The following is a 20,885-nucleotide window of genomic DNA, read 5'->3' as shown; positions in this document are numbered from 1 at the left end:
CAAACATAAAAAAATGAAGGATAAAAATCACATATATCAATAGATGCAGAAAAAGTATTTGATAAAATTCAGTACCCATTTATGATAAAAACTCTCAGCAAAGTGGAAATAGAGAGTACATACCTCAACATAATAAAGATTACATATGTCAAACCCACAGCTAATATCATATTCAATGGGGAAACACTAAAACATTTATCTTAAGATAAGGAACAAGGCAGGATGTCTGCTTTCACCTCTCTTATTCAACATATTACTGGAAGTTGTAGACATAACAATTAGACAAGAAGAGAAATAAAAGGTGTTCAGAATGGAAAGTAAAAGCAAAATGATCATTATTTGCAGGTGACATAATACTGTATATAGAAAAATCTAAGTATTCCACCAGTTAACTACTAGAACTGATAAGTGCATTCAGTAAAATAGCAAGATACAAAATAAATATCTAGAAACAAGTGGCATTTTTATACATCAATAATCAGAAAAGGAAACTAAGAAAACAATCTCATTTGCAATTGTATCAAAAAATAAGTATCTAGAAATAAATTTAACCAAGAATGCAAAAGACCTGTACTTAAAAAATTGTAAGACACTGAAAAAAGAAATTGAAGAAGATACAAATAAGTGGAAGCATATATATATATACCATGTTCACAGATAGGAAGAATTCAACATAATTAAACTGTCCATACTATCCAAAGCAATCTACAGATTCAACACAATTCCTGTCAAGACACCAATGGCTTATTTCAAAGAACTAGAACAAATATTCCAAAATTTTATATGGAATCACAAAGGACCCTGAATAACCACAGCAATCTTGAAAAAGAAGAACAAAGTTGGAGGAATCACACTACCTGATATCCAACTATAGTAGTAGGCCATAGTAACAAAAACAGCATAAACAGCATCTCCTTCTGGTGATGTAAAACCAGCATATGGTACTGGCATAAAAACAGACATAGAGATCAATGGAACAGAATAGAGAGCCCACAAATAAGTCTATGCTTTTCTTGTCAATTAATATTTGACAGAGGAAGCAAGAATGTACAATGGGGTAAAAATAGTCTATTCAATAAATGGTGTTGGGAAAATTGGACAGATACATGCAGAAATGAAAATAGACCATCTTTTATATCAGAAAAATAACCTCAAAATGGATTCAAGACATTATGTTAGACTCAAAAACCATAAACATTTTTCCAATTCACTTTCCATAAAAGTCCTAGTAGAAAACATAAGGCAGTAAAATTTCAGACATTTCTCATAGTAATATATATTTTTTGCTGTATCTTCTTAGCCAAGGGAAGCAAAAGACAAATAAGCAAATGGGACATCAAACTAAAAAGCCTATGCACAGGAAAGAAAGCCATCAATAAAATGAAAAGACAACACACTGAATGGGAGAACATATTCACCAATATGTGATATTCACCTTATACATCTGATAAGGGGTTAATATCCAAAATTTATAAAGAACTGATAAAACTCAACACCAAAACAAGAAACCCCAAACAATCCAATTTAAAAATGGGAAAAAGCCCTGAATGGATACTTTTTTCAAAGTGGACATACAGATGGCCAAAAGACATGAAAAGATGGCCAACATCCCTAATCATCAGAGAAATGCAAATTAAAATCTCAATGAGATATCACTTCACAACTGTCAGAATGGCTATCATTTATAAATCAATAATCAACAAGTGTTGGTGAGGATGTGGAAAAAATGGACCCCTTGTGCACTGTTGGTAAGAAAGCAGATTGGTTCAGCCACTGTGGAAAGCAGTATGGAGTACCACTTCAAAAAATTAAAAGTTGTACTGCCTTATGACCCATTGATTCCACTCCTGGGTATATGTCCAAAGAGATCTGAAACACTAATTTGAAAGAATATATGCACTCTTACATTCATTGCTGCATTATTTACAATAGCCAAGATTTTGGAGCAGCCCATGTGCCTATCAGTATATGAGTGGATAAAAAGCTATGGTACATTTACAACCTTTTGTGACTCCATGTATGGACCTGGAGAACATTATGCTAAGTAAAATAAGCCAGTCAGAGAAAGACAAGTACCATATGATTTCACTTACATGTGGAATCTAATGAACAAAAATGAACTAACAAATAAACTAACAAACAAAATAGAGATGTACTTATAGATAAAGAGAACAGGCTGACAGCTGTCAGAGGGAAGGAGGGTTGAGGAGCTGGGTGAAAAAGGTGAAGTGATTAAGCAAACAAAATAACCAACACACAGACAACAGTGTAGTGATTACCGGAGGGAAAGGGGGTGGAGGGAGGTAGAAAAAGGTAATGAGGGAGGGAATAAATAGTGATGGAGGACATTTGAGTTGGGGTGGTGAACATACAATACAATATACAGATGATGTATTATAGAATTGCACACCTGAAATCAATATAATTTTATTAACCAATGTCACCCCAATAAATTCAATAAATAAAATTTTTAAAAAGCATGAGAAGAATGCATAAGTATCACAATTTCAACTAATTTTTGACTGAAGTATTGCCACCTTATTTAAAAGCTCTATTTAGGGTAGTCTATTTACATCCTGCAACTTAGTTATACCACATAATTAAAGGATACCATTTTGCTTAAAATTTGGTGTGCTCTTTGTTTTCTTTTTAATTTGAAAGAACACTTTTTAATCTAATGAAGTAAAAATCAAGCTTGTTCATGTTTTCTCACACTGAATGATATAATTTTAGAAGACATTCAGCTTAAACACAATAAGAAAAAAAGAACAACGCAAAATTATAATTATTGTGCTTGTCAAATTTACACTAAATCAAATTTTCTTATATATTTATTTACTAACAATTGAGTACATTTGGAACTGCATGATCCTCTCCCCTTATTTTGTTTTAGTTTTGCAAATTTATAAGTTCAAAGAAAATATTATTATATCATGGTTGTAAACACTTCAATTAAACATAAAGTTAGAATCTCCTTTCATATTTACCCCATTACCTTTCTTTCTCTTTTTTTTTCAAGAATGAAGGATTTTCTTTTTTTAAATTATTGTTCAACTACAGTTATCCCCATTATCCCCCCATTATTCTACTCTGCCCTACCCACCCCACCTCCCATCCTACCTGCCCCATTGTCTTTGTCCATGAGTACTTTTTACATGTCCCTTGACTCAAACCTGCCCCTTCTTTCCCCACCCCTTCTTTCTCCCATTATCCTCCTCACCACTCCACTATGATCACTGTCAGTTTGTTCTTTATTTCAATGTCTCTAGTTATATTTTGCTCACTTTCCTGTTTAGTTGATTGGGTTCTACTTACAGGTGAGATCATATGGTATTTCTCTTTCACCAACTGGCTTACTTCACTTACGATAATGCTCTCCAGTTCCACCCATGCTGTCGCAAAGGGGGGGAAGTTATTTTACTTCCTTCTTTCTGCTGCACAGTATTCCATTGTGTAAATATACCACAGTTTTTTGATCCACACATTTACTGATGGGCACTTAGGTTGCTTCCAGCACTTGGCTATTGTAAATTGTGCTGCTGTGAACATTGGGATGCATAAGTCCTTATGGGTTGGTGTTTCAGGATCCTTAGGGCATAATCATAGCAGTGGAATTGCAGGATCAAAAGTGAGTGCCATTTTCAGTTTTTTGAGGAAGTTCCCTACTGTTCTCCACAATGGCTACACCAGTCTGCATTCCCACCAACAGTGCACTAGGGTTCCCTTTTCACCACAACCTTACCAGCACTTGCTGTTTGTTGATTTGTTTATGATAGATATTCTGACCAGTGTGAAGTGGTATCTCATTGTGGTTTTAATTTGCATCTCTCTGATGGCTAGTGTTGCTGAGCATCCCTTCATATGTCTCTGGGCCCTCTACATGTCCTCCTTGGAGAAGTGTCTGTTCAGGGCCTTTGCATATTTTTAATTGGATTATTTGTTTTCCTGGTGTGAGGTTGTGTGAGTTCTTTATATATTTTGGAGATCAAACCGTTGTCTGAGGTATCCTTGGCAAATGCATATTCCCATATGGTTGGTTCTCTTTTCATTTTAATACTGTTTTTTTTTTTTTTAGCCATGCAGAAGCTTTTTTACTTTGATGAGATCCCATTTCTTTATTCATTCCTTTATGTTCCTTCCTCTAGGGGACATATTGGTGAAAATATCGCTGCATGGAGTATCTCAAACTTTCCTGTTTATGTTCTTCTGAAGGACTTTTACGGTGTTGCAACTTATATTTCACTCTTTTATCCATCTTGAGTTTATTTTTGTGTATGGTATAAGTTGGTGATCGAATTTCATTTTTTCCATGTAGCTGTCCAGATCTTGCAACGTCATTTGGTGAAGGGGCTATTTTTACTTCATTTTATGCTGCTGTTCCCTTTGTCAAATATTAATTGACCATACAGATGTCAGTTTATTACTGGGCTTTCTATTCTGTTCCATTGATCTATGTGCCTTTTTTATGCCAGTACCAGACTGTTTTGATGACAGTGGCCTTGAGGTTAGTTTGATATCAGGTATTGTGATCCCTCCTACTTTGTTCTTTCTCAAGATTGCTGAGGCTATTCAGGGTTGATTATAGTTCCATGTAAATTTTTGAAAGGCTTGTTCTGTATCTGTGAAATATGTCATTGGTATTTTAATAGGGGTGGCATTGGATTTATAAATTGCTTTGGGTATTATGGACATTTTGATGGTGTTAATTCTTCCAATCCAAGAACATGGTATATACTTCCATTTATTTGTATCTTCCTGAAATTCTTTCTTCACTGTTGTGTAGTTTTCTGAGTATAGGTATCTTATCTCCTTGGTTAGGTTTATTTCCAGGTACTTTATTATTTTTTTTGCTATAGCAAATAGGATTTTTTCCCGATTTCTTTTTCTGATTTTTTTTTGGTGGTGTACACAAATGCCCTCAGTTTCTGAACATTGACTTCATATCCAGCTGTTTTGCCAAATTCACTTATTAGGTTGAGTAATTTTTGGTGGCGTCTATAGGATTTTTTATGTATATTGTCATGTCATTGCAAACAGTGACAATTTCACTTTCTCCTTTCAAATTTGGATGCCATATTTTTTTGTCTGATTGCTGTAGCTAGGACTTCCAATATTATGTTGAACAGAAGTGATGAAAGCTGACATCCTTGTCTTATTCCTGATCTTAGTGGGAAAGATTTTAGTTTATGCCCGTTGTATATGATGTTTGTTGTAGCAAACATTCTAGCCTCATTTATAGCCTTTACTATGTTGAGGAATGCTCCCTCTACTCCCACTTTGCTGAATGTTTTTACCACAAATGGGTGCTGTACCTTATCAAATGCTTTTTCCACCCCTATTGATATGATTGGTGATTTTTGTCTTTCTTTTTGTTTATGTGATGTATGTTTATGATTTGTGAATGTTGTACTATCCTTGTATCCCTGAAATGAATCTCACTTGGTTATGGTGTATGATCTTTTTAATGTATTGCTGGGTGAGTTTTGCCAACATGTCATTGAGGAATTTAGCATCAATGTTCATCAGCAATGCTGGCTTGTAGTTTTCTTCCTTTGTTGCATCTATTCAGTTTTGGATTTAAAATGATGCTTGTCTCACAAAAAGAGTTTGGTAGTCTCCCATCTTCTTGGATTTTTTGGAATAGTCTGTGAAGAATAGGGGTTAGCTCTTTCTTAAATGCTTTGTAGAATTCTCCCATGAAACTATCTGGTCCAGAGATTTGTGTGCCGGAAGTTTTTTATTACTTTTTCAATTTCACTAGCTGTTATTAGTCTGTTCAGTCTTCCCGCTGCTTCTTAATTCAGTTTTGGAAGAGCATGTCTCTAGACATTTATCCATTTCACCCAGGTTTTCAAAGTTTGTGGCATATAGTTGTTTGTTATAACTTCTTACAATTCTCTGTGTTCTGTGGGATCTGTTGTAATTTTTCCTCTTTTATTTCTGATTTTGTTTATTTGGGTCCTCTCCTTTTTTTTGTTGATGAGTCTGGTTAAAGCCTTGTCAATTTTGTTTATCTTTTCAAAGAACCAGCTCCTGGATTTTTTTGATCATTTGAATTGTTCTTTTAATCTCTATGTAATTTAATTCTGCTCTGATCCTGGCTATTTCCTTCCTTCTGCTTGCTCTGGGCTTTGTTTGTTGTTGTTCTTCGAGTTCTTGTAAGTGTAGGATTAGGTTGTTCATTTGAAATGTTTCTGTCTCTTTAAGGTAGGCCTATATCACTAGGAACTTCCCTCTCAGGACTGCCTTCCCTATATCCCATAGGTTTTGGACTGTTGTGTGCTCATTTTTATTTATTTCCAGAAACATTCTGAGTTCTTCCTTGATGTCATTATTCAACCATTTATTGTTTAATAGCATGCTATTCAGTTTCTCTAAGTTTAAAACTTTTTGAGTTTTTTTCCTTGCAGTTGAATTTTAGTTTCAAGCCCATGTGGTCATAGAAAATGCTTGGTATGATTTCAATTTTCTTGAATTCATTGAGGCTTGTTTTGTGTCCTATCATGTGGTCTATATTTGAAAATGTTCCATGTGCATTTGAATAGAATGTGTATTTTGCTTCTTTGGGATGAAAGTTTCTATATAGATCAGTTAAGTCCATTTGATCTAACACATCTTTCAGTTCCACAATATCCTTGTTGATACTTTGTTTGAAAGATCTATCTATTGTTGACAGTGGAGTATCAAAATCCCCTGCTATAATTTTGTTGTTGTCTATATCTTTCTTGAAGTCCTCCAAGATGTTCCTTATATATTTGAGTGCTCCTGTGTTGGGTGCATATATGTTTATAATGTTTATATCTTATTTATAGATTCTTCCATTTAGTATTATGAAGTGTCATTCTGCATCTCTTTTTATGGTCTTTGTTTTGAAGTCTACTTTGTGTGATAGAAGTATTGCTACCCTGGCTTTTCCCTCACCCTGTCTGTTTGCTTCGAATATATGTTTCCAGCCCTTCACTTTCAGTCTGTGTAAGTTTTTTGTTCTGAGGTGGTCTTTAGTAGGCAGCATATGTGCAGGTCATGTTTTCTTACCCATTCAGCTAACCTATGCTTTTTGATTAGAGCATTTAATCCATTTAGATTTAAGTTTATTTTGACAGGTACTTTTTCATTGCTATTTCACCCCCTTTGTATCTGTGTTCTTCTCTCTCTCAATCTTTTTCTTCATCTACTTAAAACAGTCCCTTTAGCATATCTTTCAATGCTACTTTGGTGGACATGTATTCTTTTAGCCTTGTTTTGTCTGGGAAACTCCTTATTTTGTCTTCCATTTTAATTGAGAGTTTTTCTGGACAGAGTCATCTTGGCTACAGGCCTTTGCTTTTCATTACTCAGAATATTTTTTCCTATTCCCTCTGACTTGCAGTGTTTTTGTTGAGAAATCAGCGGCTAGTCTTATCAGGGCTTCCTTGTATGTTACTTCCTGTTTCTCTTCCAAAAAGAGTAGGAGAGGGGGCCAGTAAAATTTGGTATTTGAAATACAAAATTAATGATGATCTAGAGATAAAAATGAAAAAGTACAACTACCCTATGAGCAACCAATGAGCAAATATTACTAAAGGTGGAGAGAGAAGGCAGATATTTTAAGAGCAGGGGGAAAAGTATGTGAGATGGCCACTGACAGGGAACTTGGTTTTATGAGGCTGTATGGGGAAGAAATGGTAAGAGAGAAGAATGAACACGAATTGTAGCAAGAGAGAAAACAAAATTTAAAATGAAAATAATGAGAGGAAAGAAGAAGGTAAAATGGGGTTAGAGAAGGGACAGGCAAAATACGTGAATTGAAATAAACTGTAGTATGAAATCTAGTGACTTAATATGCATAAACTTGATGGACAAGAAATGAAAGTTAAAATGCTGTGCAGGAAAGAAAATATCACAGATCATGAAGACCATGGTGGATTTTCTCTTTGTAGCCTCTAGTATTTACCAATGTTTTTTCTTTCTGGATCTCCTTCTGGTGATGTGAAATGGTAACTCTGTCTGACCTTAGGCAGCCTGTTCTGAGACTTCCAGGGATCTACTGTCTATGGCTGTCTCCTGCAGTTGTTAAGCTAGTCACTCTGCATTCAGCAGTCAGATAGTACCACAGAGCAGGGCAGAATCCGTCCTGGGGTTGGGGCTATTATTTCCCCTCAGGCTACTGCTGCTTGGAGGGGAGTGGTCTGCCTGAGCATGATGGCTGCTGTTGTATGAGGGATGATTCAGCACCAGGATTTCCAGGGGCTACTCACTCAGTTCTCTCCCCAAAGCTTCCATGTCCAGTCTCTCCTCAGGAGTCTCTAGCCTACTCTGCCCTCACCTTTGCTAGAGCCCAGGGTAAGTGGCTGCAAATGAAAATTTGTGTCTTGGCCCTTTAAATGCTCTTTGTGTCCCTAACTCACTGTCTCTGGCAGAGAGCAACCCTGATGCTTTTTGCAGCTGGATGTCATCTGTGTACTTTTTGGGTTCTGGTGCTCTAGCTGGGGATCCCAGCTTAGGGTTTAGACTCCACACTTCTCAGGAGGATCCAACTAGTCATTTAGTTATCCCTCCGTTGCTGCCACCTGTGGGGGCCTAGCCAGCCTTCTTGAGTCTCCACTACACTCCTTGGCAATCAAGTTGTGCTAAAAATAATTCTTCTATCTGCCTGAGATAGAAGACTCTTTTCTCACTATTGTTCAGTTGTTTGTTCCAGGTGTTTTCTCCACAATTTATTTGTAAATCTAGATTGGTCCAGTGAGGAGGTCAGTGTGATGGAGTATTCATTCCTCCACCATCTGGCAAGCCCCTTGTGTGCTCCTTGTTTAATTCACATTCTTGCAAATCTGCCTTCCTGAAATTCTTGAAATTGTTCTATTTATCAGTTAGTTTCAAACTAGTTTTTTAGGACTTCCCATTTTTTATGCGTTAGCTCCAGAACATTTGGATACATTAAGAATTTGATGTTGCAATTAAAAGAAAAATGTTTCTAGTTTATCTTTTACCACATGGGTGGGTTGGTGGGGTAAAATGTTGCTGATGTCATGGGTTCTTTTCCAAGATCTCAACAATGACAATTTTTAAAAAATGAAGCTTTAACAGCACTGAAATAAGAAAATATACTACAATTTAAATTGTTCACATTTTCCAAAGATAAGAGACATTTCTGAAGAAATCAAAACAATTATTCAGAGGCACAAAGAATATCCCAGAGGCATTTCAGGCTTAGAATCCAATACAAAGGTCAGAAAGGGGCCAGGTGACTATCGTCAATGTATTTCTTTCCAGATATTCTACGGCAGCTGTGGTAGATGTATGTGTGGGGGACAGAGGAGTATTCCAGAAGACACAAAATAAAGTATATGGGCTAAATTATATTCCAACCACCCCAAATTCATATATGTTGATATCCTAGCCCTCAGTATTTCAGAATGTGACCATTTGGAGATAGGGTCTCTAAAGAGGTAAAGTGGTCTGGCCAAGATGGAGGCATAGGTAGAAACCCTTTGCTCCCTTGTACAACTAAAAGGAGGATAACAATCAATCTAAAATCAATAAACAACCAGAAGTGCCAGAAAATCAGACTGCATGGAACCCCAACAATCGAGGAATTAAAGAAACAGTCAACCAGACCAACCAGACTGGGAAGGCAGGAGGACGGAGAGAACCTATGGTGAGGTGGCAAACCACACCAACTGGTCTGGCTGAATGGGAAACTGAAACTTAGAGCTGACTGTAGACTATGGTGTGAATTGCCTCAGTGGGAGAAACTCCCAGTCTTACATGAGGGTTCACTGGAAAGTGGGCCAGAGCTAAGCAGGAGAGCTGCATTGTTCCCTCTCTGGCCTCTCCCCCACAGGCAGTGCGGCAGCACAGCATGGCTAAGGCCATGCCCCCTTACAAGTTAGCAGGTCTGCCAAGACAAAGAAATAGGGCTAAAATGAAAGAAAAAAGCAAAACTTCAGAAAGAGAGCTAAGTGATGAGGAGACAGCCAACCTATCTGATGGAGAATTTAAAGCCCTGGTAATCAAAATTCTCACAGAACTGATTGAGCTTGGTCAAAAAATGAAAGAGCAAATGAAAGATACCCAAAATGAAATAAAGTAAAATATTCAGTGAACCAACAGTGAAGGGAAGGAAACCAGGACTCAAATCAATGATCTGGAACAAAAGAAAGAAATAAACAAACATCCAACCAGAACAGAATGAAGAAACAAGAATTCAAAAAACTGAAGAGAGTCTTACAAACCTCTGGGACAACCTGAAATGTTCCAATATCCAAATTATAGAGGTGCCAGAAGGAGAAGAACAGTGGCAAGAAATTGAAAACTTATTTGAACAAATAATGAAGGAAAACTTCCCCAATCTGGCAAAGAAAATAGACTTCTAGGAAGTCCAGGAAGCCCAGAGAGTCCCAAAGAATTTGGACCCAAGGAAGCACACACCAAGGTACATCATCATTAAGTTACCCAAGATTAAAGACAAAGAGAGAATCTTAAAAGCAGAAAGAAAAGGGACACAGCTACCTACAAAGGAGTTCCCATAAAGCTATCAGCTGATTTCTCAAAAGAAACCTTACAAGCAAGAAGGGACTGGAAAGAAGTATTCAAAGTCATGAAAGGCAAGAACCTACATCTGAGAATACTGTATCCAGCAAAGCTTTCATTTAGAATGGAAGGGCAGATAAAGTACTTCCCATATAAGGTCAACTTAAAGGAGTTCATCCTCACCGAGCCATTATTATATGAACTGTTAAAGGGACTTATCTAAAGAAAGGAAGATAAAAAAATATGAACAGTAAAATGACAACAAACTCACAACTATCAACAAATGAACCAAAAATAAATAAATCAATGAAAACAAAAACTAAGCAATTAGAACAGGAACAGAATCAGAGAAATGGACATCATATGAAGGGTTTTCAGGGGTGAGGGGGAGGGGAGGAATGGGGGGGAAAGGTACAGGGAAGAAGAAGCATAATTAGTGGCATTAAATAGATGGGGAGAGATCAAAAATGGTGTAGGAAGCAGAGAACTCAAAGAACTTACCTGTACAACCCATGCACATGAACTAAGAAGGGAATGCTGGAGGGTTGGGGGTGCAGGGTAGGGGGGGGATAAAAGCAGAAAAATTGGGAAAACTATAATAGCATAATCAATAAAATATACTTAAAAAATAAAGAGGTAAAATGTCATTAGGGTGGGGCCTAATCCATTTGGCATTGTCAGTTAAAAATATTATAGCCATCCAAGGTATGTCATGAAACTCATTGTAGTTTAAAGTTATATTTCTTTAATGGCCAATTGTGTTGGACATCTTTTTATGTGTTTGTCATTTGTAAATCTTCAGTGAAATGTCTGTTCAAATCTTTTGCTCTATTTTTTAACTGTGTTATTTTCTTATATTGAGTTTTGAAAGTAATTTATATATTCTGGATACAAATTCTTTGTCAGATATGTGATTTGTAAATATTTTCTACCAGTATGTAGCTTAACCTTTTACTCTCTTAACAGTGAGATATATAGTTTTTCATTTGGGTGAAATATAATTTATTAATATGTTCATATATATTAAATTTGTAATTATGTATAATATATAATGGAATATTAGTCATCCCTAAAAAGAAAAAAAATTCTGCTATTGTGACAACATGGATGGACATGGAGAGCATTCTGCTAAGTGAAATAAGCCACTCAGAAAAAGACAAACATGGTATGGTATCATTTATATATGGAATCTAAAAAAAAGCTGAACTCATAGAATAGAAAGAAGAATGGTAGTTGCCAGGGTGTAAGGGTTAGGAAATGGGGAGATGTTGATTAAAGAGTATAAACTTTTAGTTCTAAGATGATCAAGTTCTGAGGATCTAATGTACAGCATGCTGACTATAGGTAATAACATTGTATTGTATATTTGAAATTTACTAAGTGAATAGATCTTAAGCATTCTTATCACAAAGAAAGGTTAACTGTGATGTGATGGATGTGTTAATTGTGGTAAATATCATAATGTATACACTTACTAAATCATGATATTGTACACTTTAAATACATACAGTTTTGTCAGTTATAACAGAATAAAACTAGAAGAAATAAACAAGAAATAATGCTGTGATTTTGATAAGAATTGTACTAAATCCACAGATCAATTTGAGGAGAACTGACATCTTTACAATATTAAGTCTTCTAATCAATGAACCCAGCATATCTGTCCATTTATTTTTCTCTTCATTGATTTCTTTCATAAACTTTTTGTATTCAATTCTCAATTCCTTATATGTTTCCTTATAACTAGTATTTCATCCTTTTTTGGAGCTATTGGTCATGCTATTTAGTTTTAGTTTCCAATCAGTCACTGTTGGTATATAGAAATATGTTTGATTTGTGGTTGGCCTTGTATCACGGACTCTTTTCAAACTTACTTATCAACTCCATGAGTTTTTTTGTAGAGTCTTTGGGCTGTTCTCTGAAGATAATTATATCATCTGTGAATAGTGAGTTTTATTTCTTCCTTTTCAATCTAGATATTTTTACTCCTTTTTCTCATCATAGTGTATTAGCCTCTGAAAGGATGTTGAATAGGAGTAAAGAGAATAGAAGATCTAACCTTGTTTCAGATCTTACAGGGAGAGCACTTCGACTTTCACCATTAAGTATAATGGTCACTTGGGATTTTTTTTAGATGCCATTTCCTGAGTAAGAAAGTTGCCTTCAATGATTAGTTTGTGGAGAGTTTTTCTCATAAATGGATACTGAATTTTATCAAATGCTTTTTTCTACATCAATTGATATGATTTTATGGATTTTCCTTTTTAGTTTATTAAGGTAATGAATTATATTGAGTAGTTTTTAAAATATTGAACCAACTTTATCTTCTTGGGATAAACCCACACTCTCATTTTATATCCTTGTTATAGGTGGACTTTACTACGGATATGCATTACTTCCGTAAGAAGGTGATATAGCTGATTTAAAAAAAAAAATACGTGTACCTGATTCCATTTTGTCCTTCTTTTGGCTTCTGGTAAAGGCCATCTTTTACCTGAAAAAAAAAAGCATTTTAAAATCTAATCCACTAGAATACATTTAGATTAACATTTCAGCCTCTGAAAAGGAGAATGATGTTGACATTTATCCTGGAAGCTGAGAGCATAATGATTACATTTGCAGGACTCTATCCTTCAGCCCTAGTTTTCTTTCAAGTTAACATGAGCCTCTATAATTTTTCATGCTTGCTTTCCGATGGTTCCACAGAATACTACTCTCTGAGAATGTAGAACATGCCATTCAACAGCTCCCTAATGAAACACATGATCCAGAAGTCCTAATCCTATATTGCAGTTCTATAGAAGTTCATTTAAATTTACCTTACAGAATATCCACAACTCCCTCATTTAGCTAAACTACACCTTCATAACTGCTTCATATGCTGAATGGCATATCCAGATGTCTATATTTGTAATGAAATATTTATATGTATTTTATTGCTTTTACCTGAAGTATTCACTGTATTTTTTTTATAAAAACTGCTCCAATTTTCCAATTACTCAGTGAAATTTTTAAATTATGCAATTAAAGGTATATTTTAAACTTCATCTCAAAAAGTTACTGAGAGACTTCCGGCCAAGATGGAGGCATAGGTGGAAACACTGTGCCTCCTCCCACAACTAAATTTAAAGACAGCGAAGTTTTAGTAAAAAAGACGCAGCCAAAACACAGAAAATTAAACTCTACGGAGAAGTCCGCCAACAATGAACCATTCAGCCAGACTGGTAAGAGGGAGTCAGCAGCGGAGCGGGTCAGGCAGGAAAGATCGTTCTGTCCGACCGACCCAGGAGTGTCCTAGGCGCAGTTGGTGGATCCCAGGCATGGGGTGGCAACAGGCGGACCCAGTGAGGGCGTAAGGCAGCAGGCTGACTGCAGTCACACATTCGCGTGCAGATAAACCAAGTGGGGGAGTGAACAGTGAGACAGACCACTCAGGCTAGGGCCCCAGAGATGGGAATTAAAGCCTGAAAGCACCAACTGGAAAGACTTTCTCAGGGTTGAGGGGCCAGGAGAGGCTCCCAGGCTCACAGAGAGTTTGTTGGAGAGACCCACAGGATCCTGGAGAGTATACGGGCCCACACACCTGGGATCCAGCACCAGAGGGGCCCAATTTGCTTGTGGGAAGCCGCAGAGGGGACAGAAATCTGAGAGAGAGTGGAGCGGAGCAGAGCAAAGCGTCTTTTTTTCCCCTCTCTGACCCTGCCCCCACATACAGCATCACAACCCAGTGACTGGGTTGACCTGCCCTGGTGAACAACTAAGGCTCTGCCCCTCATACATAACAGGTGCAAATAGACCAAACATTATGACTCAAGAAGAGCTTAAAGGCCCAGAGCCTATAATTCTAAGTGACCAAGAAATAGCCAAACTTTCAGATGCACAGTTCAAAACACTGGTGATCAGGATGCTCACAGACTTGGCTGATTTTAGCCACAAATTAGAGGAACATATGAAGGCTAAACTGATTGAAATGAAGGGAAATACACAGCAAACCAATAGTGATGGAAAGGAAACTGGGACTCAAATCAAGGGATTGGACGAGAAGGAAGAAAGAAACAATGAAACAGAAAAGAAGGAATAAGCAAGAATTCAAAAAAATGAGGAGAGGCTTAGGAACCTCCAGGACATCTTTAAACATTCCAACATCTGAATTATAGGGGTACCAGAAGGGGAAGAGGAACAGCCACAAGTGGAAAACTTACTTGAACAAATAATAAACGAGAACTTCCCCAGTCTGGCAAAGAAAATAGACTTCCAGGAAATCCAGGAAGCTCAGAGAGTCCCAAAGAAGTTGGACCCAAGAAGGAACACACCAAGGTACATCATAATTACATTAGCCAAGATTAAAATGAAGGAGAGAATTCTAGAAGCAGCAAGAGATAAGGGAACAGTCACCCACAAAGGAGCCCCCATCAGACTGTCAGCTGATTTCTCAAAAGAGACCTTACAGGCAAGAAGGGGCTGGAAAGAAGTATTCCAAGTCATGAAACCCAAACACTTACAGCCAAGATTGCTCTACCCAGCAAAGCTTTCATTTAGAATGGAAGGGCAGATAAAGTGCTTCTCAGATAAGGTCAAATTCAAGAAGTTCATCATCACCAAGCCCTTATTATATGAAATGTTAAAGGGACTTATCTAAGAAAAAGAAGATAAAAAACATGTGTAGTGGAACGACAGCAAAATCACAGTTATTAACAACCACACCTAAAACAAAAGCAAACCAAGAGGACAGCTAGATCAGGGGCAGAACCATAGAAATGGAGATCACATGGAGGATTAGCAACAGGGGAGTGGGAAGAGGAGAATGGGGGAGAAGGTACACAGAATAAGTAGCATAGATGGTAGGTAGAAAATAGACAGAGGGGAGGGCAGGAATACTATGGGAAATACAGAATCTAAAGAACTTGTGACACATGGACATGAACGAAAGGAGGGGAATGGAGGGGGAGGAGTGTGCAGGGTGGAGGGGAATGAAGGGGGGAATGGGACAACTGTAATGGCATAATCACTAAAATACATTAAAAAAAGAAAAAAACTCACTGAGAATGCACACATGTACTTTGTGTGACTTGTGTATATGTGTACACACATGCACACACACTACACTTAAAAGTTCTTTTAAAAAATTTAATACTAATCCCTCCCATCCACTAGTTAAACTTTTATTGGAAGTCGAATGACTTGTGTCTTTAAAGAAGGAAGAAATTGAGGGTTATCTAATGTAATACTACATAGGGGTAAAACAAAGTCACACCACTAAAAGATCATGTCTTCAATATGACATATAATAAAGAGTCAGCTGTAGGTGTCCAGCTACTTATACTTACCACTTGGTAATGGTTGGGTTCCCACACTAGAAGGGTATGGCGATGGCCCGCCTCAAAATTATGAGTTACTGGAGTGACTGCTGATCCAGCAGAAGAAATGTTTATACTTGTCAGTTTGTCCACATCAAAAGTCCTAAATATGTTTGTCTGTAACCGGAAAAGGAGTCATAATTAACACCACAGAGTCTTGCTTTGCACTGTGTCACTGAACACTGTCATGGCACATTATTTGACATTGCCAGTGCATGTTCAAACACATTGAAAAGTGCCTTGGGGAGCTGGCATTGGTTTGTCTTAGCCCCCCACCCTTAAGGACCCTCCCATGAGGTTGCTTAGTACTGCCAGGATAATTATAGTTCTCATCCAGCACTTTACTTTTGTTTTATGAAGATAAATGAAGAAGAGCATCAGCCATGGAGATAATAAATACTGGGCTGTGCCTAACATCAGGAGTCAAACTTTCTTTTTCCTTCAAAATTATTAGTTTGGCAAAGTCTAAGGTAGTAGTTCTTAACCATGTCTAAACAGGAATGAGATCAGTTCAATCAAAATCTGTGGGGATGGGGCCCAGGTATCAGAATTTTCAAAGCTTTCCAGAAGATTCCAATATAGACTCAAGATTGAGAAGCTTTAATCCAGACCAATGACTACATCAGGTTTTTCCAACCTCAGCATTATTGACACATGGAGCCAGATTACTCTTTGTTGGGATGGGGTACTGTGTACATAGAAGATGTCAATAGCATTCCCAGGTGTGACAACAAAAATGCCTCCAGAGATCGTCAGATGTCCCTTAACTATGTAACATCTGGTTTCTAGGATCTGATCTCAGACTAAGGACATTAGGAGTCTAGTTTAGCCTTGTTGTGGGTCCAAAAGGCATGTGAATTAGCTTGGAAACTAACCGTCATTAGAAAAGTTAGAATACAAAAGGGAAGTTCATCAAAAAGACACATTTCTGAAGTACTTTGTAAAGGCTGAACTTCTTTTAACCAGATCTTTTAGGAGCTAATGTTACCAAAAATAAGTTTCATAAACTTTTCTCCCATTATATATCGCTCCTGGTGGAAGACAACTGACACAGCTTTTGCTATTTCAATTGTGGGTCCATGCACTACTAGCAGCAACATCACCTAAAAGATTTTTAAAAATGAAGGTTAAAGACCTCCCAATCAAGAATCTGCATTTTAACAAGCTCCCTCAGTGATTCACATGCACATTAAAGTTTGATATGCATTTGTCCAGTGTTGGGAACCATCCTGCCTGGTTTCAGAAGCTGTAATCCCACCAAAAGGTGAAAAGGCCTCATAGCTAGGGGGACTTGGGACCATAAGCCACTAAGGAGACAAAACTTATCCTCCTGGCAGGGATAGAGCCTCTGCCTCCTTTACTTCACCTTGCTTGGCCCCTGAAGGATGGCTGGATAGTCAATGACTAGTAAGATTCCTCAAGAAAGGAACAACCTAAGACAGGCACAGTTGTGGAGGGGCCATCAGGGAGGACTTGGGGTATTGTGGAGAAGGATCAAAAAACCCCCACCCCTCAGCTTTGTCCTAGCCTGAATTCTCATTCTATCTGTAAAAAGTCTCCTAATCTCTTGGTTGCCTTGCTTCCCCCACCTGACTCAGGCCTGAAACAATGCCAAAGAGGGGTGCAGCCCTGTGCCAGAACTGGTGGTTCCCAGTGTGTGTGTGGGGGGGGGGAGGGGGGGCGGGGTGATCAGGCCTAAGAAAGAATGCATAAAGTCCTGTGAAACCTGCTTTGCTAAGAATGTCCTCAATTTTTTTAAAGACACATTTATTCAGCATCATGATCAGACTATTACATTTAGCAGTCAACAGCATGGGTGCAAAAAGGGGAAAAAAGTGCATTAAAAATCCTTTGTTGTAATGCTTTACACTTTCTACGGAACAGACACTAAAATAACCTGTAATATAATTAGTCATAAATACAGTCCTTGAGATTTTTTGCCCATTCAATGAGTATTGTCTAAAACATGTCTTCTTTGTAGCAACTAAGCCCTGCCACCACTGTGCTTGGCTGAGTTCACGTCTGTTGTAACCTGTAGCTTCCCTGCCACTCTCTGGCTCTCCTCTCCTGCTAAGCTTTGTTTCCTGGCATAATTAAAATCTTCTGCCACTGCCATAGCTACTGCTACTGCTGGAACCACCATAGCCACCTTGGTTTTGTGGTTTGGCAAAGTATTGGCCTCCACCACCACAGGGGCCAGGGCACCTGCCTCCAAAGTTTCCTCCTTTCATGGGTCCAAAATTTGAAGATTGATTGTTGTAATTGCCAAAATCATTGTAGCTTCTACCACCTCCAAAGTTGATTCCATCATTACTAAATCCAGTATAGCCATCACCACTGCCACCATATCCACCACCACTACGGCTACCACGAAAGCCACCTCGACCACTGAAGTTTCCTCCAGGACCAAAGTTGTCGTTCCCACCACAACCACCTCTGAAGTTTCCAGAACCACTTCAACCTCTTTGGCTAGATAAAGCACCAGCCATCTCTTGCTTAGATAGGGCTTTCCTTACTTCATAGTTGTGGCCATTTACAGTACGGTCTTTCTGAATAACAATTTTTTCGACAGAGTCATGGTCATCAAAGGTTACAAAAGTGAAGCCTCTCTTTTTGCCACTGCCATGGTCAGTCATGATTTCAATCACTTCAATTTTCCCGTACTGTTCAAAATAATCTCTTAGGTGATGTTCTTCAGTGTCTTCTTTAATACCACCAACAAAAATCTTTTTCACCGTTAAATGGGCACCTGGTCTTTGAGAATCTTCTCTTGAGACAGCCCTCTTTGGTTCCACAACTCTTCAATCCACTTTATGTGGCCTTGCATTCCTGGCTTCATCCACCTCCTCCACAGTGGCATATGTGACAAACCCAAAGCCTCTGGATCACTTGGTGTTTGGATCTCTCATCACCACACAATCTGTGAGTGTTCCCCATTGCTCAAAATGGCTCCTCATACTCTCATCTGTTTTTTCAAAACTCAGACCTCCAATAAAGAGCTTCCATAGCTGTTCTGGCTCTTTGAGAGACTCTGACTTAGATATGACGACTGCAGAAGAGAGAATTTCAACGATGCTTACTCAATGGCGTCCACCGGCAGAAAGGAGTAATGTAATGAACATACCTCGAATATCCTCAGTTTAAATGTTAAGGGTCCAAGCACAAAATAAGTTTGTTTCCCAGGATTTTACAGCCAACTGGTGTCACCCTGTCTACCAGACCCTGACTCAAAAGGACCCCCATGATCCCAGAAATGTTACCTGTAAACTGTACCTCCTTTCTCTGATATGCATCCCTATGCAAGCTAAACTCAATGAAAGCCCATTGAGAGAGAGGCTAAATGCCTTTCTCCTCTGAGGGACTGGTCAGCCTTTCTTCCTCAAGCAGATCATGTCTGGGTAGACTTATTTTCATCTGCAGAGCCTCCCCACAGTCCAGAGTGAAGCCAAAAGGAGATCAAGATAATAAGACATTTCACTTCTGGGCTTCTCTTATACAAGGACCAAGAAGATCAGCTTCCACAAATTCTATTATAACTCAGATCAGATGACGAAAAAGAAAACTGCAGTTCCTTCTACTTACGTGAGACATTTGGACAAGGTGCACTGTCTCTTCAGGAAAATATATAGTCATATTATAATTTCCTATATTCAGTACTTTAATTTGGACTTCATTTCCTTTGGGGAAGACTGGAAGAGTTTTCTGAGCAAAATAAAACATAATTGGAAGTGAGGTCTTCAGTTTGTACAGAATATGATTTAATCATGGCACTGGTGTCACTTTCCCCAGCCATTGAAAGCTGTGCTGGCTAAGGTGCACTAAATACTCCTCTGCTAAGCCTCCAATCTCTCACTTTATTGCACCCATATAAAATGATGTAATGAGAAAGAGGCTGTTCCTGTTCATACCTTGGATCTACCCATCTACCTCTGGGTCAAGGGGTGCTAAGTTATGAAGCCTAATATCTGAGGGGGTCAGAGTAACCATAGTTTAAATGAATGCTTATCTTGTGACACTTGAGATGTGCTTTCCCTGGATGCCTCCCCTGTAACTCTGGAAGCCCAGACATCAGCCCTAGACTGGCACCTTAAACAAGCCCCTCACAAATGCTTTATGCCCTCCTGCCTCAAGGTTTCTGCCTTTTCTCTACATGTCCTCCCTCAAATTCCAGTGTCACTAAAGTAATCTATTTCATTTTAGCCCCACAATTCATTTTCCACAAGACTAGCTATGTTCAAGGGAAAGTAAGTACACCTATGATCTTAGTAGCATTATTAATAATAGCCAAGAGGTGAGACAAACCAAGTGTCTATCAACAAATAAATGGATAAAATGTGTTATATCCATACAGAATATTATTCAGCCTTAAATGTGCTATATCCATACAGAATATTATTCAGCCTTAAAAAGGAAGGGAATTCTAACATATGCTTCATATGGCTGAATCTTGAGAACATTATGCTAAATGAAATAAGCCAGTCACAGACAAATACTGTATGATTTCACTTAATACAGTATCTACAATACTCAAATCCATAGAGACAGAAAGTAGAATGGTAGTTATGAGGGCTTATAGGGTAGGGAGGAGGAGTGAGGAGTTGTTGAATGAATATAAGGTTTCAGTTTGGGAAGATATAAAGCATTGGAAGATTAAGTGCACAAAAATGTGAGTATACTTAACACTACTGAACTGTACATATACACACAATTAAGATAGTAAATTTTGTTATGTTAATAACAAAATAATAACAAATTTGTTATCTAAATTTACAATTAAGATAGTAAATTTTATCACAATTAAAAATTTAAAAAATAGAGCTCTGGCTGGTTTGGCTCAGTGGACTGAGTGCTGACCTATGAACCAAAAGGTCACTGGTTCAATTCCTAGTCAGGGCACATGCCTGGGCTTCAGGCCAGGTCTCCAATAGGGGGGCATGTGAGAGGCAACTGATAGATGTATCTCTCACACATCAGTATTTCTCTCTTTCTTCCTCCATTCCTGCTCTCTAAGAATAA

At 37.9% G+C, this 20,885-nt stretch overlaps 1 protein-coding gene and 1 pseudogene across 1 annotated transcript in view; both read right to left on the bottom strand.

Moving 5' to 3' along the window:
- Window positions 1–20,885, bottom strand: part of SLC15A1 (solute carrier family 15 member 1) — a 66,500-nt gene that overhangs the window by 9,823 nt on the left and 35,792 nt on the right. Inside the window, exons 16-18 of the mRNA XM_037065838.1 lie at window positions 19,452–19,571; window positions 15,840–15,986; window positions 12,957–13,006 (exon numbers count right to left, since the gene is read on the bottom strand). Of these exons, the coding sequence (XP_036921733.1) occupies window positions 12,957–13,006; window positions 15,840–15,986; window positions 19,452–19,571 (317 nt within the window). The remainder of the gene's footprint in view (window positions 1–12,956; window positions 13,007–15,839; window positions 15,987–19,451; window positions 19,572–20,885) is intronic.
- On the bottom strand, window positions 17,819–19,112 carry LOC119000679 (heterogeneous nuclear ribonucleoprotein A1-like; annotated as a pseudogene).

The sequence above is a fragment of the Sturnira hondurensis genome, unplaced genomic scaffold (genome assembly GCF_014824575.4).
Source record: "Sturnira hondurensis isolate 20B ecotype Veracruz unplaced genomic scaffold, ASM1482457v3 Scaffold0016184, whole genome shotgun sequence".
Taxonomy (NCBI): Eukaryota; Metazoa; Chordata; class Mammalia; order Chiroptera; family Phyllostomidae; genus Sturnira; species Sturnira hondurensis.
The sequence above is the reverse complement of the archived record's forward strand: the minus strand, read 5'-3'. Positions and strand labels throughout refer to the sequence as shown.